General features: G+C 46.9%; 1 protein-coding gene across 1 annotated transcript in view; it reads left to right on the top strand.

The window, feature by feature from the left end:
• The window catches only part of LOC122751458 (beta-galactosidase-1-like protein 2), a 60,357-nt gene that overhangs the window by 17,565 nt on the left and 19,038 nt on the right, over positions 1-23,754 (top strand). Inside the window, exons 2-8 of the mRNA XM_043998519.1 lie at positions 496-693; positions 2,387-2,455; positions 3,185-3,280; positions 5,535-5,643; positions 6,919-7,011; positions 15,294-15,375; positions 17,582-17,646. Of these exons, the coding sequence (XP_043854454.1) occupies positions 496-693; positions 2,387-2,455; positions 3,185-3,280; positions 5,535-5,643; positions 6,919-7,011; positions 15,294-15,375; positions 17,582-17,646 (712 nt within the window). The remainder of the gene's footprint in view (positions 1-495; positions 694-2,386; positions 2,456-3,184; positions 3,281-5,534; positions 5,644-6,918; positions 7,012-15,293; positions 15,376-17,581; positions 17,647-23,754) is intronic.

The following is a 23,754-nucleotide window of genomic DNA, read 5'->3' as shown; positions in this document are numbered from 1 at the left end:
TAAGGTGGCTCCGAGGTACTGTACTGAGCAGTAGCCTAGAGGTCCAAATCTCCGTGGTCCCATCCTTCCAGCTTGCTTCTTTCAGCCTCTCTAGCCAACAGCCTAGTCTGCAGCTTTCCTCAGAGCCGTTTGGCCCCCACATCCCGTACCGCCTTCCTGTTTTCCGCACCATCCCCACCCTGTCCTTTCTCCTTTTAGTACGGTGGCCTTCCCAGTGAGAACTGTGTTTGTCTTCTTCCTGCCTTCACCCTTGTCAGCTTGCTCTTCCACAGCCACCAGACACAGATGTGTGAGTGGAGCTGAGGAAGGCCTCCTGTCCAGGTCTGATTGTGGGAAAGGGTGGGCTTTTAAAAAAGTGTGGGGGGAAATGCACACTGTAATGTATGCTCAAGGCTTTTGGAGGAAAAGCAAAGAGCATTTCTCTTGCTGCCCCATTGCCTATAACTAGAGTTGAATTCAGAAGATTCACAAGCTTCCTTTTCCCTTTGACTGAAGGTTTAACTGGAGTAATCTGATGGCCATACGGCGTTGGAACCGGCATTTGGGACTGCAGGCTGAGGGCCAGAATTTCATACTGGAGGGCAACCCCTTCCAGATTTTGGGGGGCTCTATACACTATTTCCGAGTGCCCAGGGAATATTGGAGAGATCGACTGCTGAAGTTGAAGGCCTGTGGCTTAAACACCCTCACTACGCAAGTATTAAGGCTTCTTAGCCCTCCCCAAATCCTATCCCTTGTTATCCACCAAGACCTTGTAGTCCTGGCTACCTGTGAATACCTTGTGGCTATTTCCTGCTTAGCCCCCAAATATCTGAGCCACTGCAACTTAGCAAACTTGTTCTGGGGGATGCTCAGACTGACCCTGATGGGGGGTAGGGGCTGGTATTAGGGGGAAGGCAGGGCAGGGCTGGGGGTGGAGGACAGGAAAGAGACAAAGAAGAGGAAAAAACAGTCCCTTGTCCTAAGGGAAATGCCTAGATTCTTAGGGGAGAACATCTTGCTCTTGGGAAGCCTTCAGATCAGTAAGGAAGATAAAGTAGTGTTGAAATGGTATTTGTGGTGCATCTTGGGCATGATGGTCATGGATAATTAGAACAGCGGTAGAGAAACCTGTATGAGGCTGGACTGGCTGACACTGGTTCTTGCTGGGAAGTGTTGGTGGAGCCAAGGGTTTGTGGCAGAATATCTTGGCAGGAAGGAGGCTGTTTAACTTTCAACTTGGGAGGAAGAAATATGACTCATGTGGTAGTGGTGGAAGGGGGCTGGCTTCAGATAGCTTTACCATCTGAAATTTAGGATGAATCTAGCTGAAATTAATATACTTGTCATATCCTTTAGATAAATTGCAAACTTACATTGTAAAGAAAAAACTTGCTCAGCCTTCAACCGTGGCTCAGCTATGAAAGGGAAAGAGGCAAATATCTAGCTAAGATGACATTTGATATGGTGAGGAAAAAATGGAGGTCTAATGAAAATGGTAATGCTGTGGGCCTTAGACCACCATAGCTGTTCAGGGCCTTGGATGTCAAGAAGGGGCATCTGATCCCAGAGATCCAATTGAACGGAGTGATCCGAGGCCCCTGAACTACTTTGAATTTGACATGGTGCAGTGGGTTCCTTCAAAAAGACATAAATACAATAATAACCCATGAAACACACAATTCTACTGTAAATCCTTCATGTTATATGTGACTATATAGTTTTGCAACTAAGCCTGATGTATCTATCAGTTGGGTAAGCTGGGTCTGATGCATAATGGCTCTGCTTCCTTGGGCAAGTCCCTTGACTTCTCATTGTCCAGGGCAGCTCCCTAAGACTATATGTTGCAGAAGGATTGCCAGTCTGCCTTGGTGGAGGGAATTTCTTTACTGGGAGTTACCTATGTCGCAGATATGGGTCATCTCATAATGGAGGGTCCCAGATCTAGGGCTAATCCAGAATGAGGGTAAGTCCCCAAGTCTTTCCCATTTGCTTTTGAGCACACTCAGAGACATGCCAAGACAGTGGGGTTCTCTTCAGTTCCTCTGATTCAGTTTAGATGTTGGTAGCTTCAGTTGGGTGGCAGGAAGAGCTTGGAGATGCTTCTTCAGGTATATCACCAAAGGGTTTTAACAGAAGCAGAGCTTTCCCAGGTGTCTGATCCCCAAGCTCAGGGTGGGAAAGATTTCTTAAGAGACGGGGCTGGGGGGGAGGGGGCAGCTAGGTGTCACAGTGGATAAAGCACTGACCCTGGATTCAGGAGAACCTGAGTTCAAATCCAACCTCAGATACTTGACACATATGTGTGACCCTGGGAAAGTCACTTAACCCCCATTCCCTGCAAAAAAAGAGAGAGAGCAGAGGGAATGAGGTGAGTCTTGTCTTACTCTTCTTCTTTCGGTTGCAGGTATATTCCCTGGAATCTCCATGAGCCAGAAAGAGGAAAGTTTAACTTCAGCGGGAACTTGGACGTAGAGTATGTCTTAAGGGCCGAGTTATTCCATTGCAGGGAGGTTGGGGGATGGACACTGTAAGACAGGGGAGGAAAGTAGAGGGGGAAATCTGCCCTTGATTCTTTGAAACTCAAATTCTGAGGCCCAGGACTGAGAAAGCAGGGACCTCTGTCCCCTGGACGCAGAGCCGGGTCCTCTCCATCAGATAATCTCATTTCTCCCAGCGGGGCCGTGACCTAGCTTCTGTGGTCATTTCTCTCCTGCTGTAATCTAGAGAAGCTGCTTAAAGGCCCAGGGTTTTTCAGGTTTAGTCAGCACTATGAAACCTGCCACCTGTGTTGTGACTAGGGATTCCCGTGCCCTTGATTGGAAAAGCTTATAAGACAAGGCAGACGTGGGGTGAGCTACCTCTCTAAGCTCCTCCTTCCCTGTGCCCCCAGAGATCCTCTGCTTATTGACCTAGGCAGATGGGAACCCCTTGACTGTGTGTGGGGGCTGGGGAGGAGGAGGATTCTGCTGCATCTTAGGGCATGATGAATTCCCCTCCCTTCTGCTTCCTTCTGTCCAGCTGCTCCCTTCTTTAGTCAGTGCCAAGAGCTCTCCTCTCCCCAGATTTCCCAACTGAGGGAGAAGGACTTTAGCCTGGAGAGTATCTGAGCAGTGCAGTGACCCAGAATTGTTAATTAAGACCTTGCATCTTTGCTTCTGCTTTTGGATTTATTGGGCGGCACTGACATTGTCTTCCTCTTTAGGGCCTTTGTCCAGATGGCAGCAGATATTGGGTTGTGGGTGATTCTGCGTCCTGGTCCCTACATCTGCAGCGAGTGGGACCTTGGGGGCTTGCCCAGGTAAGGTTGAAATGAATGGTACAGGACAGCGAGTCCAGATGTTCCATGAGCTCATCCAAAGTGTAAACCACAGAAGCATATGCTTTGTTTTAAAGTTTATTTTCCTCTTTACCTTAAAAATCAACAATATGAACCCTTGAAACTGCAGATGCAGTAATGGGTATCATCCAAGCAGAAGTCCCATGAGCTTTTTATGTAGGGTGCCAAGTAGGGCACCTATAGCACTTTTTGCCTCAACGAAGTGCTTTTAACTAGCTGCCACTAGTCACTTAATTTCTATGCATCTCACTTTCCTTTGTGTTTAGGATAAAATATGAGAGAAAAAGGGCATGATAAATAGGAGGGATTTCTGTTTTTATGTGACTTAGATCTTCCTTCATTGTCATGGCATGGGCAACATTGGTATAGTGGAAAGGAATGAACGAAGAAAGGAATGATCCATGGTTGGGATAAAACTCTGCTAATTGTTTTATGCTTATATTTTGCTTCTCATTTTTCAAAAGCATGCTTGTTTGTTTATAGGAGCAATGCCCATGATTTTCTCCCTCCCCTCTGCACCCAAGAGGGAGGACCCCTTCCTTATCACAGACCCTGTTCTTGTGCAAAATCATATACTGGGGGGCAGCTAGGTGGCACAGTAGATAAAGCAGGATTCAGGAGGACCTGAGTTCAAATCTGGCCTCAGACACTTGATACTTACTAGCTGTGTGACCTTGGGCAAGTCACTTAACCCTCATTGCCCTGCCAAAAAAAAATCATATACTGGGTGGGCCAAGAGTCATGAAGGTGTTTTAATATTTAATAATTCCTTTTTTTGTTTTTAATTTATAGTACCACAGCATCATATACAGTATATATAGGAAATGAATTTACATTACATGTGAAAAATCAAATCTCATAAATGGTAAAAAATAAAGAAAAAATACTTTTCAAGAAGTTATTCAAACATGGTGACCTCTGGCCCCCCTTCCACATGGCCATCACCTGCCTCCCACTGCAGAAGGCCCTGAGTGAAGCAGAAACAAATGCTATAACTTCTGCTTGTAGCTCTCTGCCTGCACAGCAGTTTTCCTGCTGTGTTACCCCGATTCTTTTGTTTCCCAGTGTTCACAGCCATGACACCTGTCCTCAGAGGAGGCGGCCAGCACGCTGAGTATGAGCGACTTTGCTCCCCTCCTCTTTCCATGCCTTCTTGTGTCCAAGCGGCTGGAAGAACCTTATGAACTTTTCAGAGTTCACCAAGTTGAATTGAGCTGGGCTAATAGCAGCAGGAGGGGACTGAGGAATGTTAAGACAGCAGCCTGTACCTTTGGCACAGATAGCTCCGTGTGCTCTCACCTTCTGATGCTGGAATGTGACATTCATTAGGAAAGGCAGCATAAACATGTGAACACAACACACAGGAAGAGCACGAACACACACACACACAGAGTCCCAGGGAGGGTTGGAATCTGTCGAAGGGCAAAAAGGCAGGGTCTTGCAATGAAGGAGTATTAGAAAATCAGGACTAGTTTCGAAAGCCAGAGATGAAGTGTATGTTACAAATCGTTTGATTCAAGGATGGCTGGGAGAGTCAAAGGGATGTTTAGATTGGGAGAAAGTTGCCACCTTCTCTACGCCCTTGATTATACACTAGCAGATCACTTTGGGGTTCTGCCTGTGATTTCCCAACTGGGTTTGGCACTCTAGAAACACAGACTTTCCTTCCAGAAAGAGCGTTGTTTCCCTAGATGTGAGAGAGAGGGTGGGATGCTCACATCAGTAGCTTGGACTTTATATCTTGCCCTTGGTTTGGTGGCCGCTGTTGTGGAATTTGGGAGCATCAAAGATTTGCCCATCTTGCACCCCAGTCCCTTCTCATATGCAGAGGGTTGTTCTGATGATTGGGCTGAAGGAACCTCAGTGTCCCTGTGAGCACCCACGGCCTCCATCAGAATGGATGGTGGCTGGCTTTGGAGTCTGCAAAGTGGGCTGCTTGTTCCATTCTGATTTCAAGCTCGTTTTCATGGGTGGCAATGGAAGGAGACACAGGTTGAGTCCTACTAGGTTTTCTTCTCCAAGAAGACCCTTGAACCATTAGGGGATCAGCCCAGGAGTCACCTGGAGCTCCTTGTGGTGAGATGCTTTTCTGCCTCTGGCACGACTCCTGACCTGCAGCCTGTGTGGGGAGCCCGTGCTGAATTCCTGTCTGTGCCCTCCACTGGGAGCAGTCATGGATGAAGGGCGCCTGAGCCTCTTCTCTTCTCACTCCTAGCTGGTTACTCCAAGATTCCCACATGGAGCTGAGAACAACCTACAAAGGCTTCGTTAAAGCTGTGGATCATTATTTTAATCATCTGATTCCCAGGGTGGTTCCATTGCAGGTAAAACCAAACACTGTCCTGCCCCCTGCCCCCCAATCCCCTTCTCCACCCTTCATTTCCAGGGAGATAGTTATTGAGCCCAGATGCTCAAGCCACAGGTCAGACTTTGGCTCTAACTCCTCCTCTTTAAGGTGGCAGGTTTCCTGCCCCACCCTCGGACTCCCAGGATTCTCTTTGTGCACTATCATGGAAGACATCTCTCCATTTGCCTGTACAGGGTACGAGCCCATGTTTGCTATATCTCCTCCAGAATATCCGCATCAAAGGGCTGGCTGAGATCATTCGATGCTGAGGTCAGGGCCCACGTATTTCTGGACTTTATAGAGCTTTCCAGCATGTGCAGATGGATGGTTAATGAATGCCCTGAGGATCTACAGAGAGCCTTTATTTGGCTTCTAATTACACACAACTAAGTCCTGTACAAGAGAAGCATGAGTGTGCACGTGAACACACACACACACACACACACACACAGAGTCTGTAGGTCTGTGGGCTTCCATCTTTTTGTTGTGACATTCTTATTTGCTCTCCTGCCTTCCACCCTAAGTCTTGCATGGCAACTCTTCTCTGTTTAAATCAAAGTGAATTGGAATTAGCTTTCCTCTGAGGATGTCATGACATCTCTCCATATTTCAGGGCATCACCAAGCCAAGGCTAGGAGGTTTATTCTCTAAGCTTAATAGGACTGACATTGGTGATCAGGTACAGGACCTGTAGACAGTGATGAAGATCACTGTTCTGGGAGCATCAGGATGCCTCCATCTCCCACACAGACCATGAGCAAGTGTGATTGGTGGAAGCAAGGCTTAGAGTAACGGTGCACATTTACGTAGTTTTTTCTTTTTTCTTTTTCTTTTTTTTTTTAAGTGAGGCAATTGGGGTTAAATGACTTAAGTGTCTGAGGCCAGACTTGAACTCAGGTCCTCCTGACTCCAGGGCTGGTGCTCTATCCACTGTGCCACCTAGCTGCCCCCATTTATGTAGTTTTGAGCTTCATTCACAACCACCCTGGGAAGTAAGAGCACCAATCCTATTTTACAGATGAGCTAACAGCCTCTATAAAGTTGAGAGATTATTCCTAATGGCACAGGTAGTGTTTATGCTGCATCATGGTGCCTCTTGTGATGATAGACCAGGATGTTATTGGGTCCAGATAGAGCCAGGGGAGGTGGGATTTGGGGGAAGAGGCTACCAGGAAGTGGAGAGCTATTATTAGAGGGCCCACCCTCTCCTTGTAGCGGCCTCAGCGCTAACGCCCATCTTCTCCCCTCTCAGTACAAACAAGGAGGGCCCATCATCGCTGTGCAGGTGGAGAATGAATACGGCTCCTACGACAAGGACCCAAACTATATGCCCTACATCAAGATGGTAAGAGATGCATCGCTTGGTCTTTGGGTCTCCTGAGGTTTCTTTTCTGTCCCATCATCCTTCACTGCCACTTCTTGGAGATAAGTTCATTCCCGCCCCGCGCCCCCCCCCCCCCCCCCGATCATCTGAATAGAAATGGAACCAGCTCCAGTCCAGGGAATGAGAGGCTCAGAATCCAGTGCCAGAGCTGTCCCTTTGTCCCATGTCCCACTTTGATTGAAATAGCAATGGAAATAGTCCTCTGTCAACAACATGCGCTAAGCATCATTTAGTAATTGTCGAGATATGTGGAAAGAAGAGATGGACTAGAAACCGGAAATGCTGCCCCACCCCTTCCATTTGCCTCCTGTGTGCAGGTCACTCTGTTGTCGAGTTTAGATAAAACTTAGTGTGACCGTAACACCTTTAAGAGAAACAAGAAAAGCTCTGCAATTCCACCAACTCCAGATGTAGGTCTTTCATGTTGTATGGGCAGCAGGATAGCACTCAGAGGTAACCATAGCACATGCCAGGGGCCATAGGTACAAAATGAAGTGGTTTTATTTTTTGGGGGGGGTGAGGTCTGAGGCAGAACAGCTCATTGTTGCCTGGGAGGAGCAGGCATGGCTCCTCAGAGGAGGGAGCCTTTGAGCTGGTCTTTAAAGGAGGCTTATGCCTTCAAGGGGTAAAAGGAGAATGGGGGAGAGGTTGTAGCAGCTCAGTGGAGCAGGGGAGTGCTGAATTTCAGGGTTCATGCCCAAGCTCTGCCCCTTATTTCCCGTATGACTTTGGGTCAATCATTTCTCTGGGCCTCAACTTCCTCATGGATAAAATGAGGGTTGGATTAGGTGACCCGAGATCCCTTCCCACTATAATTATATTATCTTGTGTGATATTTTAGGATTAGGAGACAATGTGACCAAAAGCACAAGAATGGGAAAACTCACGGCCAGTATGGGGGACACTGGGTAATCCTGTTTTACTGCAGCATCCAGTCTGTGGAGGAGAACAGGATGGGGTATGGCTGGAAAGGTAGAGCGACTTGAAGTCAGCCAAAGAAACGAGAACTTCCCTCAGTAGGCAGTAGGAAACTAAGGGAGATTTGGGGTTTTTTTAAGCAGAGGAGAGGCCTGACCAGATGTTTGAGATGCATATACTCTAGCTGGGGAGGTGGGACAGGCACAAAGGAAAGCTTTTAGGATGCTCCCTAGCTGCATACAGGGGCAGCTAGGTGGTGTGGTGGATAGAGTGCCTGCTGTGGAGTCAGGAAGACTCGAGTTCCAATCCAGCCTCAGACATTTACTAGCTGTGTGACCCTGGGCAAATCAATTAACCCTGTTAGCCTCAGTTTCCTCACTTGTAAAATGAGCTGGAGAAGGAAATGGTAAACCACTCCAGTAAATGATACATAAAGACAGAGCGATACGGCATACAGACAAGGGAAGGACCTGTCACTGAGTCAAACTGAACACACAAATAACTGAGTTAGCAGGATTGAGTAGGATTCATTTGCTGGGTGGAGGGGTGGGGCAGGCTTCCTGGAAGACCCTTCCTTCCCCCTATACTGAATATATAGATGGATAAGGGACTACCATCAAAGGCCTTGGAGCACCTTGGTGGGTAGATTGTAGGGGTTGACGCAGAGAAGCAGCCCCGATGAATTCACCATATCTAGAGTTGTTTGGGCTCTTGGCTCCCTGTGATGAAATCTTTTTGCAATGAGCCCCATCTACAGACTTTCTTTGGGGATCTACTTAACTCCTTCCCTGCTGGCAGGAACTTGTTTGGGTTTTTTTTGTTTGTTTTGTTTTTTTGTTTTTGTTTTTTGTTTTTTGGTGGGGCAATGAGGGTTAAGTGGCTTGCCCAGAGCCACACAGCTAGTAAGTGTCAAGTGTCTGATACCAGATTTGAACTCAGGTCCTCCCGAATCCAGTGCCGGTGCTTTATCCACTGCACCACCTAGCTGCCCCTCTGAGTCTGGATTTGAACTCAGGTCCTCCTGAATCCAGGGCCGGTGCTTTATCCACTGCACCACCTAGCTGCCCCCCTGGTAGGAAATTGTGATGCCACACCCCTTACTTTTAGTCCATCCCTCCTTCAGTCCCACTTCCCTCTCCCCTTTCCCCATGGGGTGTGTGGAGCAGAGAGTCCCTGTGAAGGGAGGATGATCAGCATGGCACCCGGCAGGGAAGCTGCTTGTTCCTGAGCCTCTTTGTCTGATGACTGAGTCAAGTGCAGGGTGATTCCCAAGTAGCCACTTGCCCTCTCCCCACCCCCTTCCTTTGTTCCACAGACCTCACTCAGGTACCCACGAGTCACAAGACAGGGAGATCAGACAGGTCTGATGACTCTCTCCTGCCCTTTCCTCACATCTCTCTGAGCTTGTCTCTGGGGCCTTGTGATTGCAGGGAGTTGTTTATCTTATTACTGGGCTGTGGGGAGAGCTCCGAGCTTGGGGCTGCTTCGGGGACCTTGCCTCCTGCTTGTGCTTGATTCCCCAGGTGTCTGGGGAGATGGTCTGTGTTGGGGGTGGGAGGAGGGGCAGGGAACAGTCAGACTGGAACCTGTGCTTCGCTGAAGCTGGTTGTGACTGAGCTTTATAAATTCAAGAGGGGAGAGCGGGGATGGGGGAAGAGGCTTCTCACAGACCTTCCTGGGCCTGAGGTGCCAGTGTCTTCAGCAACCCCTGGAAACTGTAGCCTAATTCATTCTTACCCAAGCATCAGGACACAAGGGCATAACCCTTGGCGAGGCCTGGCATCTGGGAATTCTTCATTCTCTTTTGGCCAGCAAGTCGGGGAAGGGTGCTGGTTACCATGGTGAAGACAGGAGGGAGGGAAGTTGGAGTGTGTGCAAGCAAATGTACTTTGCATACCTGTGACACTCACCTGGCGAGTGGCTGGCAGACCACTCCTAACCCCCTCCTGGCATGACCATGAACACTCACCGTCATGTCTGGCCAATGGCTTACTTATCTAACCCAAGTGGATAAATATCTGGAGCTGGGAGGGGCCTCTGGGGCCATGTCACCCAGTGCCCTCATTTACAGCTGAAGCCCAAGGTGGTTCAGTGACTCACCCAAGATCACACAGGTGGGCAGTGTCAGAGGTACCATTTGAACCCAGGTCTCCTGACTCCAGGACCAGGCTCTTTCTGTACTGTGCTTCCCCCTAGCTTCACATGAGATTACAGAAGAACTAGTCTAGGCTCAGGACTTCTGTTTGTCCTAAATGGCAAACTTCCATCAATCACTCACCTGTGTCGGACCACAACCTCTGTTAGTGGTGGGAAATTCTGTAGTCAGTCCTGCATGCTAGATTCCTCATCTGAGTTGGAGACTTAGTCATCTTTATCTATCAGTAGTAGAGCTACTCCTTAGCCTTTTCATCTCCCGGTAAATCTTAATTCTTTGTTCTTTTCTCTTTCACTAAATCTGTTGTGATTTTCCACTCTTTGTGGTTGCCCTTGCTTTAGCTATAAACTATTCTGAAAGATCAACCGGGGTCACTAGAGACCAAGGTGATCTGTTAGTGGAATCTGGCCTCTTCTCATGGGCCAGCTCCAGATTAAACTTGAAGCCTTCATTTAGTAACGGAGGAACCAGGATGAAGCAGCTTCATCTTGGTCTAGTGGAAAGAAGCTTGGCTTTGCTTGGTTAAGATGGATTAAGGGATGAGTCCCTTCAGGCACTTGAGAGGCAGAGGTGTTTTTTTTTTTTTTTAAATGAGGCAATTGGGGTTAAGTGACTTGCCCAGGGTCACACAGCTAGTAAGTGTTAAGTGTCTGAGGCCGGATTTGAACTTAGGTCCTCCTGACTCCAGGGCCAGTGCTCTATCCACTGTGCCGCCTAGCTGCCCCCAGCAGAGGTGGTTTTTATTAAGGATCAACTCATCCATGCAGAAAATCTGTGGCATAAGGACCCATTAGGTTGTGGAACTTTGACTCCTGGAGATGAAGGTCGCCAATGCCCTCTCCTTGCTCTGATCTTACTCCAAGGCTGTTTATTATGAATCTCATTGAGACCATGTTTGTTATTTGGTAGATTAATATGCTCTGTTTCAGTAGGTAGGACCTGATGAAAGTGGATGGGGTGTTTAGTGGTTAGGCACTGGGCGCTTCTGTTCATTGTCTCTATTCTTTTCCCCAAAACACTTCGGAAAAAAAAAAAAAAACACGGTGGAAAAGCTCATAGCTCTCCCCCACTAGCCATAATCTGCCTCTTTCTATTGGGTGAGTTTCTTGATGAAAACATCCAGTGGCATTTGTAGTTTTCTAAACCCTGTCCCTGTTGAGGATCCTGACTGGGAAAGTCCTTGGGAACTGTTTTTTTTTTTCCTGACCCTGTCACATCCACAGCTTTTACATCTCCCCCTCAAACATAAGCAGCACGTGCCTTGGGGGGGGTCTCCTCTTATTTATAACCTATGGGGTACACTTTCCTTCAGACCTACCATCTCACACAGCCTCGTCCTTGCTTCTGTTCTCTTCTATTTTCTTATATGGAATAGAACCTTCCAAAAGAGGATTTCAACTTAACAGCCATTGTTTGGAGGAGCTGCCCTCCCCCGGCACTCGCCAAGAGGCTTGTACATTTAGGATGGTCTCGTTTTGCTAAGAGTGCACCTTGGCAGGATAGACTCAGCTCCTTGAAGACAGCAGACTATATTTTTCAAGTGTATGGAATTAAACTATTCATTGATCACTTTGGGGAAAATTTAGCTCGAAGATAAATATGCAAATCAGTGCTCATTAAAATGGGACATTACCTCAGATAATTATTTTGCATAGGGAACTGCTTTAATCAGTCCTAATAATCATTCAACATACAATCTTAACAGCTGTTTTGTTTTGTCTTTGGTCCAGACCTGTGATTTCAGTGGTGTAGGGAACTTCCTGGTAAGGAAACACCCTCTTAGCAGTACAGGTCAACCACCTGTTCTGCAATTTAAGAGTCTGGGGCAGTGAGAAATTAAGTGACTGGCTCAGGATCACATTGCCAGGATGTGTCTACAGTGGGTCTCAAACCAGCTCTCCATTCAGGAAGTCTAGAGGAAGATGGCAGCACATTGGGTGGACTTCCTATAGAGAGACCTTATGGCGGGACATGGTCAAGAGTCACATAGGATGAGCAAGCATGGATAGAGAGGTGATTGGTATCTGTAGAAGTACCCACATGGATGAGATTACCAATCCCCCGAAGTCACTCATACTGCCTCGTGTCCCTGATGGCCAATGCCAGGGTGTATATGACCCTGCCTTAGTTTCATGTCCCAAACTACAAGAACCAAGACATTCTTGGTGTCATCACTGTGAGATGCAGGGTAGCTGCCCTGAGTCAGTGGGGGCTGCAGAGCCCCAGGTATGGCCTTTTGGAGGAGAGGAGGCTGCTTAGAGAATCTTCAAGCTGGGAGGAGCCTCAGAGGTCACATGATCCATCTTGAACCTGAACAGGTGCTTCCTCTAAGAGCTCTCTGAATAGTGGTCACCCAGCTTCTGCTTAAACGATTTCAAATTAAGTCACATTTCTTTTTTTCTTTTTTCTTTTCTTTTTTTGGGGGGGGCAGGGAAATGGGGGTTAAGTGATTTGCCCAAGGTCACACAGCTAGTAAGTGTCAAGTGTCTCAGACTGGAGTTAAACTCAGGTCCTCCTGGATCCAGGGCCAGTGCTTTATCCACTGCCCCACCTAGCTGCCCCTTAAAACACATATTTACTCTTTTGGGGGGGGCGCAATGAGGGTTAAGTGACTTGCTCAGGGTCCCACAGCTTGTAAGTGTCTAGTGTCTGAGGCTGGATTTGAACTCAGATCCTCCTGAATCCAGGGCCAGTGCTTTATCCACTGCGCCACCTACCTGCCCCCAAGTCACATTTCTTAAGCTCCTTCCCCTTTTGCACAAGTCCAATTGTTAGTAAACTTTGTTTTGCTTTTCTTCCTCCTTATGATGAGCTAAATTCTTCCTCCTTCCATTCAATGGACTTCCATCTGCCCTCCCAGGCCAAGCTGACAATTCTTCAAATGTGCAGAGACAGCTATCACACTCCCCCCCTCAGCCATACCAGCTTCCTTCAGCTGAGCACGGTGCCTGACCCTATAGGGGCTTAACAAATGTTGATTGATTTATTATTCCATGACATGATCTTGAGTGCCCGTTCCACACTGGATGCTAGTGCCAGTATTCCTCTTAAATTTCCCCTGTACAGAGGCTGCCTGCTGCCAGTGGGTTCATATAGGAGGGGCATGCTTTCTTTTGTCTCTGTGTGAGGCTGACTAAAGAACAGTATTGTTCTTGAGAATTTATGTGCCAGGAACAAGAGCGATGGACCTGGATAAGCCTGGTGTGCGGCTGGAAGGTGTAGCAGTGATAGTTTTCTCCTGTTTGTGTGGTTGGTATTCAGTGTATGTACTGATCCCCTGGAAAAGGAGCCTCGGTTGTGACAACGGGCACCTTGGTATGTGTAAGGAGGCTTGCTGTGGCATTTCTCGCTTGCCCCTTGATTGATTCTTCTCTGTATTTACAGATATCTAGCCACACAAAAGCTATTTAGGGCCAGGAGGACCTAATGTGGGAAAGACTTTTATTCTTTAGGGGGGTACTCAGTAGGCTGGGCTCTGCCAGCCTCTGAACTATAGCACGCAGACTGACTTTGCATGATTTTTCTTGGCCTAATTTGTCTTCATTCTGGACAGAGTGCTAGAATTGTCATCTCATCTACAGCAAAGCTTCTTAGACTATGTGTTCATGATTGCACTTGGGGTTGTGTAACTGAATGTGGGGGTTGTGAAAAAATCAGACAACAGTAAAAGGTTATGTAGACCTATTTTATACACCTATACACCCAGGGTTGCATAAACATTTCTTGGGCAAAAAGGGGTCACGGGTGAAAAAAGTATAAGAAGCCTTGATCTGCATCACATTTTTTAAAAAACCTCTAACAGTTAGACCTGTGGTCAAAAGGTGATGGGAGTTGTGCAAGTGGAAATTGCCTTTCTCAAGGGAGGAAACCAGTGAACTCTTAGAGAAATTTTTTAACTGCCTTCATGGGGTCACTTCACCAAACTCTGGGGATAATGAAATAATCACTTCCTTATACCCCCTCCCTGCCCCGAGTTCCTGTACTATTCTGGCCTTGCTGCGCCCTTTCACTGCTAGTAAGAACATACTCCTTTCTCAAAGAACTGTCACTGAGTGGGTGGACTGAACCGAAGCTCATCTCTCCCTGGTGCTGGCAAAGGGAAAAGAAAGTATCAGCCAAAGTGTACGATATTTAGCACATCTACAAATATACTGGAATGCCAGGAGGGGGCACTACATACCTGTAATCCTGGCTACTGGGGAGGCTGAGGCTGGGGGAATCACAAGCTTGGGAGTTTTTAGCTGCATGAGGACTAAAGATGATCAGGTGTCCACACTGAGCCCAGCACCAGTATGCTGAGCCCCTCAGGATCAGGGGGCCATCAGGCTGCCTACAGAGGGGTAGGACTCCTCACGTCAGAAACGGGGCAGGTAAAGCTTCCATGCCATCACCAGTGAGATGAGCCACTTGAGTGATTGCTTCCAGCCTGGGAGAGAGGAAGGAAGGAAAGAAAGAAGGGAGAGAAGGAGGGAGGAAGGAAGGGAGGAAAGAAAGGAAAGAAAGGAAGGAAGGAAGGAAAGGAAGGAAAAGAAGGGAGGGAGGAAAGAAGGAAGGAAGGAAAATAAGGGAAATAGGTACTGACCTGCTCCCAAGAGATATTTAAAAGCTTCTTTGGGGCTCAGAATTTCCCATGAATTGAGCAACCAGGCTTCTGGTGGTTTGGACTTGGGGATATAGGAGGTGATACCCCTGTGCTTCCTAGCTCCAATATAAACCCAGAGGGACAAACTCAGCTCCCTATCAAATCAACAAGGCGGTGAGACCAAAGGCAGGTGATCACAGATCTCTGACTCAATGTGACTGACTCTAAGAATGCCAAGCTGGCCAAGGGAAGCCAGCTACCCTGACCCAGATTGGGAGCAGCTCCCCAGAAGTCCAGATCTTCACTATAGCATCCCCAGCTATGATTCCCACAAAAACAATTTGGGTCCTTAATTACCTCCTTGGCACTGCTGAGTGTGGCTATTGCAGAGGTAGCAATTTCCCCCCACTCTGTTTTGTAGGGATGTGGACACTTAATTTTGTCCCTTTTGCCTCTCTCCTCTTCATCCTGCCTATCATGATCATGGTTTTGTTTGTGGTTCTAACTGCTTTTTTCTAATGGAGGGAACCCCAGAAGGAAGGAGGAGGGAGGAAAGTGGGTGGTTTATCTTGTTTTGTTTTCCTTCAGGCCCTGTTGAATAGAGGGATCGTTGAGCTGCTTATGACGTCAGACAACAAGGATGGCCTGAGTGGAGGCTACTTGGAAGGAGGTACAGACATGGTGGGACTGTGAGGTCGAACAGAGGGTGAGCAGTCACTTTGGCCTGGTAGAACTCACCGTCTAGATGAGTGACAGAATCAGTGTCAAGGCCCAGCATCAGGGGTTTTCTTGGACCTGCTCCTCCCTGTGTTCATTATTTCCATCTTTGAAAGGGTGCTAGGTTGCCAAGCCTAAGACAGTACTGAGTCTAAAAACCACACACATTTGTTGTGCTTGTTACTCTACTCCAAGGGAGGCCAACAGGCTTCTGCAGGTCACAAGGCACATTTTCCTATTCTTCCCAATTCCCCTTTGACCCATGCCTAGATTTCCTGGTGGGCTCACAGTAGAGCTAGGAGCCATCAGAATTTATCTAAAAGTCCTGTGTGTGGAAACCAGGTGAAGATAAGGAGTCAGGTGAGAGCTAAGGGATGCTGGAGCATCCAGATTTAGGCACATTGCAGCTGTGTGAGAGAAGAGAATCAGTGAGCAGACCAGTGAATACCAAAACCATGAGATCTTATCACTCGAGGAGCACATGAAGTTTGGGGTGGAAGAAAGGGAAGTGGGGAAGCAGTTAGTCCCAGTTCTGGGACTGCTTTGCTTCTCAGCACAAGCTCTTCACTCTGTCTGCTGCCCAGAATCCGCTGCTGTTCACATCTCTGGGCTGGACCTTCCCAGCCTTGGCCACTGGTGAGCACCAGTCACCCTTCCTCCTAGCTCTGACCCCCATCATGCTGTTTGTTGCCTGTGATACTGACTTTTCACATGGGACACAGGAACGCAGGCAGCCCTGCATTGTGGAGCTGTCTTTTGGGCCTTGTATGCTTGCCTCCACTCTCTAGGCAGGGACCATTGGGTTAAGCCTCCATGGGAGGACCAGGCCAGTAATATGGATAGAACCTTGCCAGTGGGGAGAGAAGAAGCCTCAGGTCAGAGTCCTTGAAACTGTGGGGTGAGGATGCAACTTGAAAGGGAGTACTGTGGAAGTGACTCAGGAGTGGAGACCTGCCAAAGACTCAGGTCCCGAGGAGCAGTGAAGAGAGGAGGCACTCCATTATCTTTAAGGACTGACCCCTGACTTTTTCCTATGGTCCAAGAGAGGAGGCAGGCAGAGGAGAAATCTTCAGAGGGCCCAGGATTTCCCAGCCTTTCCCAAGGCAGCAGCAATTTCCCATCTTGTCCACTAGGGGTCACTGTCTCCCTATCATTATTTCCATTGCTGGTCCATTGTACCAGAAGTATGGAACTAGAGGGCCAAACCGTATCTGCCAGCTTGCCTCACCAGGGCAGTTGTGACCCAGCTGGACTGTCAGGATTCAGAATAAAAGAGTGGATGTAGTCCTTGCCCTCTGGGAATCTATTGTTTAATAAGAGTCGGAACAAACATATAATCAACAGAAATAATGTAGTTAGGGGGGTAGCTCGGTGGCTCAGTGGATAGAGCCACTGGCCCTGGAGTCAGGAGGACCTGAGTTCAAAATCTGGCCTCAGACACTTAACACTTACTAGCTGTGTGACCCTGGGCAAGTCACTTAACCCCAATTGCCTCACAAAAAAAAAAAAAAAAAGGAAAAAAAAAAAGAAATAATGTAGTTAGGGAAATGACACAGCTAAGGGAAAGATAACGAATGGTGGGCCAGAGATTATAATGGCAGGTTGAAGAATAGTTTGGTTCTAATGATGAATGTTTTTTTAATCATCCCTTGGATAATCCTCATGGTGGGTTCCATAGTTGAAGCCAAGGATTTTCAGGAACACAACTTTTTTCCCCCACTTAGACCTAGCCCAGGATGCCTCCAGATAAGTCGCTATAGAATGTAAATAGAGGAGCTGGGTCCTATATATCTTGGCTGAAGCTAGGGGCATTTCAACCTCCCTTGGTCTGGATGACATTCTTTCTCTCAGCGGTCCCTGGTGGCAATACAGCTTGCACAGAAATAGAGGTGGTGCAGTAGAGAGAGTTGTGGACTTGGAATCGTCTCCCTGAGTTTAGATCCTGTCTCAGATACCTATTAGTTGTATGACCATGGGCAAGTCACTTAATCTTTCTGTGCCTCAGTTTCCTCATCTGTAAAAATGGGGTTAGCACCTATTACATAGGGTTATTGTGAGAATCATGAGATAAAATATGTAAAGCACTTTGCAAAACTTAGAGCAATATAAATTGTAGCTATTATTAATATTATTACCGTATTTCTCCTTTTCCTCCACAGTGCTGGCTACGGTCAATTTAAAGCATGTGGATTCCATGATTTTCAACTATCTCCATTCATTCCAGGTAAGGATTCCGTGAGTAGATGACCCAGGCCAGAGCCTCTCTTGTCTAAGCATCTGAGTATTCTCAGTGGTCATAAGCATAGTCAAGTCAAGGCGCTTTGGCAGGAAGATGGAAACTCCCTCCTCCTCCTCACTGATAACCTGGACTCCAAGAGGCTTCCAAAGACGAGTCTTCTCAGGGACAACAACAGAGGCTTGAGAGGCCCCTGGATTCTGCCCCTCCCTGACACTGGGCACCTAGGACTTGTTTGGTCATACCACAGATGTCGCCCTCCCATCTTTAACTGCCCCTCCTGGGTAAAGCAGACATAAGACCTTGCACTCCTGCAGGTTTTTAAGATTTTGAAGTCTTCGAAAGGAAACTATAGCATGAGTTTTCACATTTTCCCAGCCCAAGAGCCCCATTTCACTGGGGCCCGAAGGACAAGAATTTAAGAATACTTTGAAGGCCCCACCTGTAGTAATTGATGCAACACATTTTTTAAAAATCCATAAGGCAAAAAAAAAATGGAAGTAACAGAATGAAAAAATTTATTTCAAATTAAAATGATAATATCTACTTGTAATCATTTGAATTTAAAGTGCATCTACACAGATAGGAAAATTTATAGCAAATTATAATAAAGTAGACAAAGTATACTATAAAAACCCAAACCAAAACAAATCAAATTTTGCATCTATTGGCATACCTGTGTTAAGGTCTAAAATTCTAGCTAAACTGTCTAAAATATCTAATGAGTGGTCGCCAATAAATTATAAGCTTTAGCAAGAGTTAGACTTTTAAGCATTTATTAAGGAGAAGAAGAATTTGGTAAAGAGAGAGAAAGGCCTACATTCATCTATCTATTAAAGGGAGAGCACATTTCTAGCTTCGCTCTCCACCAGAGTCCAAAGGAAAGAGCGTCTCAGACAGAGCGCTACTCTCTTCCTTCTTCCTCCCACTAGCCTGCGTCACTTCCTGACGCCAAAGAAAAGACTCCTTGCCCTCAAAGACCTTTGCTTCATGGGCAGAACTCTTCTACAGTAAGTCTCCTGCAGGTGGCGTCATTCCAATCGTTACACCTGGTCTTTCCAATGTTTGGTAGTTTGGGGATCTGCTTTGTCTTGGCAGATCATGGGAGGGAAACCATCATTTAACCCTATTAATTTTGAGCCTTCATTTTCTACTCTCTCATCACTCCAGATATGAATAGAGCTGTCCTTAGAATTTGGCAAGTGTGGGTTGTTGTTCTTGGATCAGATCATTTTATGAGGTTTATGAGATCTAGAGCTGGGAGGGACCTCAGAGAGACCACCTAATCATGGTCAGAAGTCAGATTTGGAGGCAGCTAGGTGGCACAGTGGATAGAGCACCGGCCCTGGATTCAGGAGGACTTGAGTTCAAATCCGGCCTCAGATACTTGACACTTACTAGCTGTGTGACCCTGGGCAAGTCACTTAACCCCAATTGCCTCACCAAAAGAAAAATAAGAAGTCAGATTTAAATCTAGGTCCTCTGGCTTCAGATCCAGGCCTGTTTCCACTGTATTGTGCGTGCCAGGGGATTCATGTCTGTTGATGGGAATCACACCGGGTGCAAGCAGAGAGCCCGAAGAGAAATGCCCCAGGTGCTGAAGCAGTGATGCCTACCTGGCAGCAAGACCCCATGTCCCCTGACACTTCCGCTTCAGTTCATATCTTGTATTTCTGGAATACTTGATTAGAGTTTGAGCCTGCCCTTGATGTTCCTGTTAGTCTCTTTTTATCAATAAACAAATGTTAGAGACAGGGCACTCCAAAATCATCATGTGCCCTGGGCCCCACATCCTGCTGAGGATGGTGCTTTCTCAGAACCCCCTAAGGCCATGGGGTGGTGGACAGGGAATTTGGGTCTTGTCACATCTTGAAGACACTCTGTATCATTTCTAGCTTGCAAACCCTCCTCAAGTTCTCTGAAAGTTCATTGGTATCAGGAAGCCAGGTAATCTAATTTTAGGAAAGCTGGAAGGAAAAAGAAAAGGGGGTTCTTTGGACACATACTCAATATCCAATGGATTAAGGAGAATTTATTGCTAAATCCTCTGCAGATTGATTTTTTCATGTCCAAATCTATGCACCTCTCCTACGTGGAAAGAAATGGTCTGAGCATAGGCCCCATTTGGGTCAGGTGTCCATATCCTGCCCAAACCAAGCCATTCTCAAGAGCCAAGCCAACTCGGTCCTGGGCCTGGTCAGAAGATTTGAAGGCCTTGCTCCTGCTTCCAGTGGCTTTGGCGTGAGTACACTGGGCGGTATTGTTGGAGAAGGGGGAACCTTTAGGAGAGTCCTGAGTGTTGAGTCTGAAAGGGCCTATTTCTACCAGAGACATGTTTAGTGAGGAGCTTCTTCCCCTGCCCCCTCCATCGTGATTAGGCTCTGTTCCCTCCAGCAACTTCTCTGTTTGACTATCTCCATTTTTTTCTCTCTCTCTCGCTTTCTTCTCTCTGTCTCTGTCTCTCTCTTCCCTCTGTCTCTCTTTCTCTCTCTCTCACACATGCATACATGACTCATAACTATAATAAAAGGCAGCAGATATGTCATAAGTGAAGCATTAGCGGCATAGGCAGTAAGGGGTGAGGTGCTGAGGAAAGAAAGCCTCATGGAGTATTAGGGCATGACCCAGATCTTGAAGGATGCACAGGGATTCAGGAGGCAGAAAGGGGAAAGAACTGATAGTTCACTGACTGTGAACAGGAACAGCAGATGGAGAAGCACCTTGATCCGGAGAAGCACCACCACCAGTTGTCAGCCCTGCAGAATAAGGAAGGGTAGGCATGACTGCAGGCTGCCTAGGAGCCTAGGAGACTCCCATGGGGCCCTGGTCCATGCCTAGAGGTCTTCTAGGGCCCTCTTCATTGTTTGTTTTTGTTTTTGTTTTTTGCGAGGCAATGAAAGTGACTTGCCCAGGGTCACACAGCTAGTAGGTGTCAAGTGTTGGAGGCCAGATTTGAACTCAGGTCTTCCTAAACCCAGGGCTGGTGCTTTATCTACTTGGACATCTAGCTGCCTCCCTCTGCATGTTTTTAAAAAATTAATTGCTATATCAGTTTTGGTTAAGCATATTATTATTTTATTAATATTATATACCAGTAAAGGATTGACTGCGTGTTTCTCTAACTTCTCAAGGTCTCAGGCCATGTGGTAGAGGAAGCAGGGAGAGATTATTATATACCAACTAGCAGGAGCAGGAGAAAAGCCCTAGAAGACCCATGCTGTCCTAAGAGGGGAGAGCATGTGGTCTCAGGGAGACCCAAGAGTGTTCAGAAGACCTATGTTGTCCTAAGAGGGAGAGCCAATCATGTGGAGAGAGAGAGAGAGAGAGAGAGAGAGAGAGAGAGAGAGAGAGAGAGAGAGAGAGAGAGAGAGAGAAGAGAGAGTGAGTGAGTCCTGGCCTCTTGCCAGGGTTTTTATCCTCTTTCACTAGAGGCAGGTTATTATACATTGATCAAAGCTAATTGGTCAGCATCATTCATTTCCATTGGTTGACATGATTTGAAGGTGGTCCACATTAAAATGAATTCTACAGATGACATCAGGGAGAAGAATGTAAAAGACCCTCACTGAAGGTGTTCAAGGCAAAGTCCATTATCTAGATGTGTTTTGATCTCAACAGTCCTTCACTGAGCTAGAGAAAAGAATCAGTCTCTATTTCTTTTGTTCTCTTGGCTTTGTCCCAGACAAGAAGATCTGAACTTTCTGGAGTGGGGGGGTGGGGGGGGGAGAAAGGACTGAGAAAACTGATCTCTGGGTCCCCCCAAGAAATCCATTATTAAAAATTCTTTTCTCACATCTGAGAAAGGTCCTGGCATGGCTCAAAGCCAGGCACACGTGCAGCCCAAACTCGAGTTCCTTTATGAACTTAGCACTGACCTGCTTCTTCTTAAGCCTAATGCCATGGGAACCTTATAAGTCATGGAATTTAGGGCTGGAAGGGACCTTAGCTATTATTTAGTTCACACTCTACCACCAGAGGATGAATGGGAGGCCCGGCAGGGGAAGGGGCTTGCCCTGGGTCACACAGCTATTAAACGCCAAAGCCAAACGTGCTCTTGGCTTTCTGTGAGTAGAATTCTTGAGTCATATCCTGTTCCGTGAGGTCCTATGGATCCTCTGAGGCTGTACCCTGTGAAGATCACTTGATAGTCATTGAACATTGTAGGGGATATTTATTCCAATTATATAACTTGAAAGTGTCTCTAAATGGCCTATCACAAACATTTCAATTCTTCAGTGAATCTAGAACCTCAGCCATCTTTCACTCCCCTCAAAGCAGTGATAAAACCTGGATAATCCAGGGTCCTTCATGTCAGTCCCCTAGAAGGTCATGTCTTGTACCAGTTTGCTGTGGTGGGGGTGGGGCTGTGAGCCTACTTTACTTGAGAGCAAAACCCTGTCAAATACAATTATGCCATTGGGGTGGGTTGTCGGGGAGGAAGGATCTATTGTTTGTGACAGCTACGTTTAAGTCTCAGCTTGTCACCCTTTTTGGAGTGACCTTTAGGGCTTGGAATAAGTCTATACTAGGCATCTGGATGGTATAGTAGATTTCTTGGAGTCAGGAAATTTTATGTTCATATCTGGCTTCAGACACCAGTTGTATGGTCCAGAAGTCACTTAACTGATTTGCCTCAGTTTCCTCATCTGTAAAATGGAGATAATTATAGTACCTGCTTCCTAGGATTGTGGTGAGGGTCAAATGAGACAATATTTATTTGCAAACTTTAAAGCACTATAAAAATGTCATCCTCCTCCTCCTCCTCCTCCTCCTCCTCCTCCTCCTCCTCCTCCTCTGTTCTTCAGATTTGAATTTCTGCTCCAGTGGCTAGTCCTGGATACCTTTCCTTTAAACTGAGAGTAATCTCAGTTGGTATAATTTAGAGAGGTCACTCTAGACTCAATCTGATCACAGCCCCACTTCTGGGGCACACTGCATGTGGGCGCTAGAGTAGCAGAAGCCATGATCCCAGGCCAATGCTGACAAACCCCACTCATCACAGGCAAGACATAAGGAGGAAAGTCCCAGGCCCCAACATCACAAATATCACAGCTGCATGGCTTCCAGCATCTGTTGACCGTGACTCACTCCCAGCAGACGTGCCATTCACCCTTATATATAATCTGGCCCTCTGTCTGCTCCCTGGCACCCCTAGGTATCCCCAGAAGAAATGCTGATACTGTCCGTCCCTTTGGCTGCTTCCCAGGGATTTCCCAGGGCTATCTCCAGCATGGCTTTGCAAGAGGCCAACTGCACCTTCTTCCATGTCCTTGCCCAGTGAACCATTGCCCTTGTTATCTTGATCAACTATTTCTAGTATGCAGAATAAGAGGAAAGTTGTGCAACCCCCCCAATCTCATCCCCTAGGAGAAATGTCCAAGACTAGCATCCTAAACCCAGAAATTTTGCCTTAACTCCAACCTGTCTGAGTCTGACCTTCCTTATTCAGCGAAGCAATACATTCTTTTATCTTAATAGACAGATAGAAAATGGAATAACCTTCCTCTCCTTGTGGAAGAGAGTGGTGTTTCTAACAACAATTCCCATGGTGATGGTGACTGATAGACATTCCTGTGGAGAATGTTTGAATCCAAAATGACTAGCAGGGCCATGATTGTGAATATTGGGTGACAGATCTGGAAAAATGGGTCTTCTTTTGAACCAGGGTGCAAGGACAGTATGGGGCAAAGGACAGGAACAGAAAGCCTGGGGGATTCCTTTAGCTTCTTGCCTTGAGGAGGTAGATTCTTCTTGTCCAGTGGCCTTGGACTTATGACACATCTTTCTGTATCCTAGTGCTACATGGTATTTTCACTAGTTGTGAATGTTGCTGTTGTTGTTCAGTCATTTCTGTTGTGTCTCTTTGTGACTTGCCTAAGGTCACACAGCTAGAAAATGTTTGAGGCTGGATTTGAACTCAGGTCGTCCTGACTCTAGGCTCTATTCACTGTGCCACCTAGCTATCCCCATTGTAAATGCCTGCCCCCCATCTCACCAAGATAGCACTTCTTCCCCCTCTGTGCAAAGAAATGCTATATGGAAGGACTGCGCATTCCTCAAAGGACTCTTCCATCTCTGTACTCTTTGTACAGACCA

This window comes from Dromiciops gliroides, chromosome 3 (genome assembly GCF_019393635.1).
Source record: "Dromiciops gliroides isolate mDroGli1 chromosome 3, mDroGli1.pri, whole genome shotgun sequence".
Classification (NCBI taxonomy): domain Eukaryota; kingdom Metazoa; phylum Chordata; class Mammalia; order Microbiotheria; family Microbiotheriidae; genus Dromiciops; species Dromiciops gliroides.
The sequence above is the reverse complement of the archived record's forward strand: the minus strand, read 5'-3'. Positions and strand labels throughout refer to the sequence as shown.